At 42.4% G+C, this 9,200-nt stretch overlaps 1 protein-coding gene across 2 annotated transcripts in view; it reads right to left on the reverse strand.

Moving 5' to 3' along the window:
* Positions 1-5,098: 5,098 nt before the first annotated feature.
* Positions 5,099-9,200, reverse strand: part of LOC108274223 (protoheme IX farnesyltransferase, mitochondrial) — a 51,182-nt gene continuing 47,080 nt past the window's right edge. For both annotated transcript variants that reach the window (XM_017484236.3, XM_047159250.2), the window contains exon 7: positions 5,099-6,566. In XM_017484236.3, the coding sequence (XP_017339725.1) occupies positions 6,124-6,566 (443 nt within the window). In that variant the 3' untranslated portion in view covers positions 5,099-6,123. The remainder of the gene's footprint in view (positions 6,567-9,200) is intronic.

Raw genomic sequence — 9,200 nt, forward strand, 5'->3', positions numbered from 1 at the left:
AGTAAGCAAATAGATAAGCAAGTTAATTAAAAACAAGTTACCAAGTGTTTATTTATTTGTTTGTTTGTTTATTTTATATCCCTATGCAGCCAGAAATTCTGAAACTAAAGCTACACTGTAAAACCGGATGGATCATTTAACTCAGAAAAAAATTTGAGGAAAGTAATTACCTCAAAATTTTTAAGTTGATAAATCAATTTCTTTAAGGCAAATGCACTTAAATATAACCAAAAAACAATTTAACTCAATTAACTCTCTTTAAGTGTATTTAGCTTAAAGAAGCTGATTTATCAACTTAAGAATTTTGAGGTAATTAGTAATCATTGCTAACAACAACTAAGAGTTATTCGGGATAAACATTAAAACCAGCCCCACCGAAGTCACTAGGCTCACCTGATCTCAGAACACTCCAGAGGAATGAAAGCAGAGCTGGGGACGCTTCTCCTCCTCAGATTCATAAGCATTTTCAGCATTATTGAACATCAATCTATGGATTGTAGAATATGGCATACATAAATAATTTTTAAAAAATATATCGTAGCAGGCTTAAATAACAAGTGAGATCAAGCAACCTGTGTATTTGTAGTATAAAGAAAACGGGCAGACCAACAAGGAAGAACACAGCATTCGTTCATGTGCACCTCACCAAACTACAAACTAGTCTGAGCCTGCTGTCGACATTCAATCTAGACACACAGCAGGAACAGCTGTCTCCATCTCTCTTTCTCTCTCCATCTAACCCGAACACAAATCACGCTGCATCCGGACCAGGCCTTTTTATGAGGATACGTCTCGTTCACATCCCTCCATCCGGGTTAAATTCCTCCTGTGGAGAGCAGAAAGGAGGAGGAGAGCAGGAGGAGAGCAGGCCGAGGTGCTGACGGAGCTCGCTCTGTGTGAGTGTATGTGTGTGTGTGACCATGGAAGAGGGGATCATATGTTGCAGTTGGACAGGTGCAGAGGTCGATCCTGTACTGATCCCGTGGGGCGACACGCTAGCCGAATGTGGCTAGGGAAGCCGGACGCTCCTACAGCCACAGAAAGGAGGGAAAAGAGGGAAAATGTTCCAGTGCTGGAAAAAAGCACAAGGCTCCAAGGTCCAGGAACAAGTGTGGATTAAAGGAGACGTTCAGCCAAGAAGGAAACTTACACATTTACCCCAAATGTAATCACCAGCCAAGACATGCAAAGTTCTGAAGCACTGGAGTTACAAGGACAATGTAGCCAATACGTGAGGAAAACTTAAAACTTCCAGTTTAGCACTGTGCGAAAATCACACACTCTCCTCAGAGGATATTTCACTCAGTGATGGTATTTGAGGCTTAAAAATGAAATATACAAACGAAATCAATATTCCAATGACTTCTAATGTACAAGTCCACCTTGCACTGAGGAATAAAGAGATTGCGTATAAAAGATGGTGCTGTTTTTAGCACCATGTCCTTTTAGCAGTTTCAGATACCACGTAAGAACAGTCCGAGACGAGATTCCGACTCTTCTGGGAAGGCGTTAGACTGGAATTTGGGGCGCGGCTGTGGGGATTCGTGTTCATTCAGACACAAGAGCATTAGTGAGATCGGGTACCGATGTCTGGGGTGCAGTCGTCGTTCCAGTTCTTCCCGAAGGTGTTCAGTGGGGTTGAGGTCAGATGACTGTGCAGGTCACTCGAGTTCTTCCAGTGGCAAACCGTGTCTTCATGGAGCTCGCTTTGTGCACAGGGGCATCGTCATGCTGGAACGGGTTTGGCGCCTCTTACAGTAGTTCTAGTCAAGGGAAATTGTAACGCTACAATATACCAAGACTTTCTATACAATTGTGTGCTTCCAAAGTTTGGGGAAGAACGACATATGGGTGTGATGGTGAGGTGTCTACAAACTTTGGCCGTGTAGTGTATATTCTGGCTGATCATTCGACAACACTTTCATCATACTCAAGTGCTTAATATGTTGATAAACGCCAATCAAGCGTATTAACCGACTTACCTTTACTGACAGCCAAAACCTCCATAAATAAAGCTGAAAATCCCAAAATGAAGACTAAACAGTGAGAGACCACATCCTGAATAGTGTGTGCTAAACCCTCCATTATTCAACAAGTTAGTCCTGGTCCGCTTGATCGGACAAGCAGCATCTCGAACGTGCCGATATTTAATATAACAGCACTGGGATATTTCGACGTGTGTATCACGCCACTTGTAGGTATTCATTACACTGCAACCTTTACTACACTTATTATGGGCTGTCAGTTAGTCTGCACGTTGGCATGACGACTAACAATGCTCTGTGGGAACTATTTTCATTATAAGAAATATATTACGAAAATATTTGCCCATAATTTGTCTGCGGCACCCACACACACCCAACACTTCCTCATTAATAAGCCACCATTACTTTTGTTCACGTTAAATTGCTAATTATATATTTGGATTCGCTTTCAATCGCGTTCTTTCAAGTGAATATCAATTGACAAAATGATCACTAAGCTAGTGTGCAAGCGCGATAAAAATACCTGTTTGAACTTGACCGTGTAATCAATAAATAGACCTGCAGTAACTCAGTGCCAATTAGACACTCTGAAGCAAATGAATTCATATTAGTGTCTCCTTGTATATAAATTTGTAGTCACAGGATTTCCATGAATACCACGTTTCTCGTGTAAGTGCTGCTTGAAATCCGTTCATATCCAGCTGGACAGATGACCTTTATGTTATTACTAGAAGGTCGGGTGAACGATATCGTAATCGAGTGTTTATTGTGACAAAGCAACCGGCCACTAAGTAGCATTAAGAAATGCATTAATACACCAAATTAATACTGGGATGATCTTGAAAGGTGCTTTTAAAGCTTTATCCCTGACTTTTAACTCAGGAATTCCTTAAGTGACACCTACTGAACATCCAGGTTAGGTCATGTGACAACGTGTGAGTTTTGTGTTACCATGACATCATTTCCGAAATGGTGGTCTACCTGGTTGGTTTTGTAAAAAGGCTTGTTTTTGTTACTAAAAGGTATGTTTCCACCCATTTAACAATTGCAGTGTTTTTCATAACATGTCCTATATTACATTTAACCTGGTTTTGTTGACATTTCTTGAACACATTTATATGAAACAAGTTCTGAAAATATCGTAGTGAAACAGTCATGTGACGTCTTTGGCACAGTCACATGACACAGCAGTTCAAGCACCCGAGTCTCGATCAGTGAAGAGTCGATAACTTCAACAAAATAGACTACATGGGGCATCTATAATGAATTTCCTGTTGACACAAGTGCACTTTTTGCCTATACACGGTGCATGCGGAAAGTATTCACAGCGCTTCACTTTTCCCATGTTGTTATGTTACAGTCTTATTCCAAAATGGATTAAATTCATTATTTTCCTCAAAATTCTACAAACAATACCCCATAATGACAACATGAAAGTTGTTTGTTTGAAATCTTTGCAAATTTATTAAAAATAAAAAACAAAAAGCACATGTACGTAAGTATTCACAGCCGTTGCCATGACACTCAAAATTGAGCTCAGGTGCATCCCGTTTCCACTGATCATCCTTGAGATGTTTCTACAACTCGATTGGAGTTCACCTGTGGTGAATTCCAGTTGATTGGACATGATTTGGAAAGGCACACACCTGTCTATATAAGGTCCCACAGTTAACAATGCATGTCAGAGCACAGACCAAGCCATGAAGTCCAAGGAACTGTCTGTAGACCTCCGAGACAGGATTGTATCGAGGCACAGATCTGGGGAAGGGTACAGAAACATTTCTGCAGCATTGAAGGTCCCAATGAGCACAGTGGCCTCCATCATCCATAAATGGAAGAAGTCTGGAACCACCAGGACTCTTCCTAGAGCTGATCGCCCGGCCGAACTGAGGGATCGGGGGGAGAAGGGCCTTAGTCAGGGAGGTGACCAAAAACCCGATGGTCACTCTGACAGAGCTCCAATGTGTCTCTGTAGAGAGAGGAGAAGGCACATGACAGCCCGGCTGGAGTTTGCCAAAAGGCACCTGAAGGACTCTCAGACCAAAGATTGAACAAAGATTGAACTCTTTGGCCTGAATGGCAAGCATCATGTCTGGAGGAAACCAGGCACCGGTCATCACCTGGCCAATACCATCCCTACAGTGAAGCATGGTGGTGGCAGCATCATGCTGTGGGGATGTTTTTCAGCGGCAGGAACTGGGAGACTAGTCAGGATCGAGGGAAAGATGAATGCAGCAATGTACAGTGACATCCTTGATGAAAACCTGCTCCAGAGTGCTCTGGACCTCAGACTGGAGTGAAGATTTATTTTCCAACAGGACAACGACCCTAAGCACACAGCCAAGATAACAAAGGAGTGGCTACAGGACAACTCTGTGAATGTCCTTGAGTGGCCCAGCCAGAGCCCAGACTGGAACCCGATTGATCTCTGGAGAGATCTGAAAATGGCTGTGCACCGACGCTCCCCATCCAACCTGATGGAGCTTGAGCGGTCCTGCAAAGAGGAATGGGAGAAACTGCCCAAAAATATGTGTGCCAAGCTTCTAGCATCATACTCAAAAAGACTTGAGGCTGTAATTGGTGCCGAAGGTGCTTCAACAAAGTATTGAGCAAAGGCTGTGAATACTTATGTACGTGATTTTATTGTTTTTTTTATTTTTAATAAATTTGCAAAGATTGCAAACAAACTTCTTTCACGTTGTCATTATGGGGTATTGTTTGTAGAATTTTGTGGAAAATAGTGAATTTAATCCATTTTGGAATAAGGCTGTAACATAACAAAATGTGGGAAAAGTGGAGCGCTGTGAATACCTTCCACATGCACTGTACAACACTGTATCTATAGAAGGGAATGATTATAAAATCACACTACTCGTCGTCGCCCAGATAACCCCTTTTGAGTCTGGCTCCTCTCAAGGTTTCATCCTTGAAGGTTGACGTCCATGTGATCTCAGGGAGTTTTTCCTTGCTCATTATGGATAAATTTATACATTTTAAATTCCTATCACTCTGTAAAGCTGCTTTGGGACGAGGTGCATTGTTAAAAATGCTACACAAATCAAAGTGAATCGAACTGGACAGCCATTCTTCCATAAAATCCAGCCACCAAAAACTAACACTGATTAAAAAGCATTTATTTTAAAGAACACATGTTCTTTAATATTCCACATAGATGAATTATTTATACAGTGAGGTCAGATGTAGACATGTCGTTACACGACATCAAGAGGCTGCATACAGTATGAAGGACGGCAGGAAAGCCAACGCCAAGGGGCTTACTTTCTCTCTGGAGTATCACAGAACCTTTTTCTCGAGGCAGGAGGTTCTGGAGTCGAGTCTCTGCAGGAAAATGCTAGAACTGCTAGTACTGTGAGCAGACGTCTAGCTTTCGCTACCGAGTCTTATTCAAAAGCGTGTTTTTCTGATGAAAACCTTTTGACTAAGGTGCATAAGGGAGGGAATGTGGACAGCCAATTAGATTACAGTATTCAGGATTCTGAAGCTTGTGGAAAGCTAAGTGTACAGGACATCGACGCTGTAATCTATTGGTGGAAAAGCAGTAAAAGTAGACCAGTCACTGAATAAATAAATAACCAACCATGTTACTAGGAACAAAGAGAATGTCCATGACACTATTGTGTCGTGTATCAACGCGGAACGAATTTATTTCGGCTCCCACGTCCAATTATATAATGGTTGAACTTGTAAACCAGTGGAAACCTTGCTCAGATATCCGGCACCATGTTAGCGAAACAGGGTCCAGTCACGTTCGTTTAGCAAACCTCTTACAGTATATGAGAATTTTTGGCTTTAAACGTGAGCTGCAACTCAGGACCGTGTAGCATTACATACAGAGAAGCGCTCCAGATCCAAATCTGGATCTAATTCCCTATCATTTAAATGTGACTCATTCAGCGAGTCAATGATTCTGGCTTCTGCGATCGTGTGGATGGATATTTTATTCAATATTTCACATATTTACACTCTTTTCAGACTTAATTTACGAAAGACCTGAGAGAGTCCGGGAATTTTATCTTCAGCAACCGTATAATCGGATCAGACTTTACTCTGTGTTCGGTCTTGCTCCGATGGATCCGAGCCGTCATTCGTGACGGAAAATAAAGCTGTTTATCGTGGTTTAGGAAGAAGAGGATGCGTGTAACGCGATAGATGCGTCCGTGGACCCGGTTGGCCCCGCCTCCTCGGCTAGGCGTCTCTTCTTGCAGGTGAGGGCGAGGAGAAGCAGCATGGGCAGGTGCCAAAGGCTACAGAAAAAGAGCTTGCGGGCGCTCTGGCGCTCGCCACGCTGATAGAAGCGGAAGGCGAGGTAGCTGATGTAGAGGTTGATGGGCAGAGAGATGAGCGGGAAAGTCCAGGTGGTGACGTCCAGCACGGGGCCGAGCGTGGACAGGCCGATCAGGGCAACGCTGTGGCGGAGTGCCACCCGCTTGCACAGTGCCGGGTGGGTGACCGACATCATGCGGTATCCGCCGCGCGAGTAGTCCTCGCGGAGGTTCCAGCTCAGTGCGTTGAAGTGAGGGAACTGCCACGAGTAGAGGAACGCCCCCAGCAGCAGAGCACCTAGAGAGCAGGAGAGAGAAAAAAGTCAGACACATCAAATTAAATACCCATGACCAATGTTGCCAAAGTGCACAAGAACGAAAGAGTGAGCAAGTAATACAACACAAAGTACTACAAGAAGAATAGAAGTGTCCTAAAATCGGAGAAGAATGGACAAGATGTGTGCAAAGAACAACATGGTGGACAACAGTTCTTCATTTTCAGATAATGTCCACCAAAGTGCCTCAGTATCTCACTTATAACTTTTACAAATAGCTGGTTAGGATTTAGAGCTGGTTTTTTTTGGTACTTTCCTCAAATTATGAAAGTAGCAAACACGGCAAGCTTACATTTTATTTAGCCACTTGTCTTTTTTCTTAGTTTTGATTAGCTGTGTGACAAGAAAAGGCAATAGTGTAACGTATAAACACTAGGTAGGTGCGTCCCAAATCGCACTATTACTACTCGTGCACTATTCCACGCCATTTTGTAGTATAAGTCGTGTTCACACTGAAAAGTGCATGTCAAGTGATCCACGTATTCAGCTGGGGGAAAAGAAAAAGTGTTGAACGTTGGATACTTCATGCACTGACAGTCGCAGCTTTGCTTACGTAGTGGAAAAGGGGCGGAGCTACCAGGGGCTGATGCGGGCTCAAATTTGCTCAGAGAAGAAAGAAAAGAAGAAGAAGAAAAAAAAAAAGTGTGCACACTTCAGTAAATGAATTTCTTAATTTCACTGTTTATGTTACCTTGATACGGTGAAATTCAGTTTCATTTGAATCCAGCGTTACGTGTATTTGACGTCAATTGCCATCGACTGGGAAACAAAACGTCAGCGTTCCATTTGAGACGATGCTACTCTTCTAAAACTCGTACACTACACGGAGTGCATAGTGTGACTGCGTCGTGTATAGTACGTCATTTGGGACACAGTTACGGTCTAACTCGGTAACTGTTTACATATCACTTCTGCCAGCCAATCAGAAACAAGTACTGTCGTTTAATTGGCATATTTCCAAAGCCCAAGGATGCTAAATGTAATTCAAGCAGCTTGGAACAAATCAAACTCAAGAGACAAGGACACATGGACAAAAAAAAAAAACAAAAAACACCACTTTCTAGTAATTTCTCACACACTCCCCGCACTAGAAATGCGACGGAAGAGACAGTCAGGCTTGTGTTTCAGCTCCTGTGTTGGAGAAAAGCAACAGCAGCAGTGCAGCGGCCTGAGTCTGAGCACCAGAGCATGAAACCCTGTGTGTGTGTGTGTGTGTTCGGCTCTGCTTGTGTAAACACACGCGCAGCTAAACCCTCTGGGAAAACAAGGGATCTGAAACAGTAAGCTCGTCTTTCCCAGCACAAAGCACACAGTAATTAGTAACACCGACGCCGTTTATGACGAGCCGCGTGTCGCTCTTTTACGCTGACCAGAGGACACCACAACGGTATGACGTTTTAAGAATATTTTTAATTACCTTAACATTTTTTATTTATTTATTTTTTTTTAAATCACCATTTATTCTATTTGATCAATGTTTTTATTGCCATACAAATATTAAAGTCCCCATGAAATCACAATGCACGTTTTGTGGCTTTTAGTGTGAATACGTTCGCCTTAAGATTACCTCTAATCTAGTGTGCTCCAAAACAATGACAACACTTGCATTTAGACAGATGATATACGCGTTCAAAATTTACAGTCTCTCTCGACCACCGATACGAATCGACAACTTCGATGACATCATTCTGCACTTCAGCGTCTCGTCAGATTTTCTGTCCAATCAAATGCTCTCTAGAATCTGAAGTGTCCCGCCCCTAACGTTCTAAAAAAACGTGGTACTAACTGCCAAGTACGACTTAGCATCGGCTGTGAGGTAAGATATACGTTATTGGCCATTTAAAAAAAGGGGGAGGAGCACTCGATATGTCCCGCCCTGACTTCCTGTTTCAGTGGAAAATACAACACATCGAACGCTGCGCATTTCAAGGCACTTCATGGGGACTTTATAATGATATTTTTTAATCCAACGCTTTTTAATTTATCTCAATTTTGGATTGTTTTATAGCCATTTTTAATGACCAATTTGTTTTTTTTTATCAGCCTTTTTAACGACGTTTATCTTCATCTTTTATTATTTATTTTAAATCACCATTTTATACTAGCATTTTAAACATTGTAATACCACGAAGAAAGAGAAAGAAACAACAACAACAACAAAAAACCCTCCACAAACATTTGTTTACCTGGGTGAGACCAATGGCAAGTGACAACTACTCACCAATCACAGCATAGGAAGCAAAAAACATGGCGACACTCCACCATATTGATCGTTCATATAAACTGCTGTGCCAGTGACTTGTACTAACTTCCTCTTCCCTGGAAAACTCCAGCTGGAACTGTCTATGTGATTACAGTTTAAAAATAAATACAGAATACTCAGACAAAACTAAGTATCAGCTAACTGCGTAAACATTTTGAAAGTCCTTCCTGTTTTGGGAAAACTTTCAAGGCTGAATCCCCCCCGTCCCCCCCGTCCCCTCATCTACAGCTGCTGAGGTCATTAAACATGCAGTAAAGGGGCGTGGTTTATTATCTGTGTGCAGATCTTGGATGATTGCGCGGCACACTTCAGCCGTCATAACACACTTGACTCG

Source organism: Ictalurus punctatus, chromosome 13 (assembly GCF_001660625.3).
Source record: "Ictalurus punctatus breed USDA103 chromosome 13, Coco_2.0, whole genome shotgun sequence".
Taxonomy (NCBI): Eukaryota; Metazoa; Chordata; class Actinopteri; order Siluriformes; family Ictaluridae; genus Ictalurus; species Ictalurus punctatus.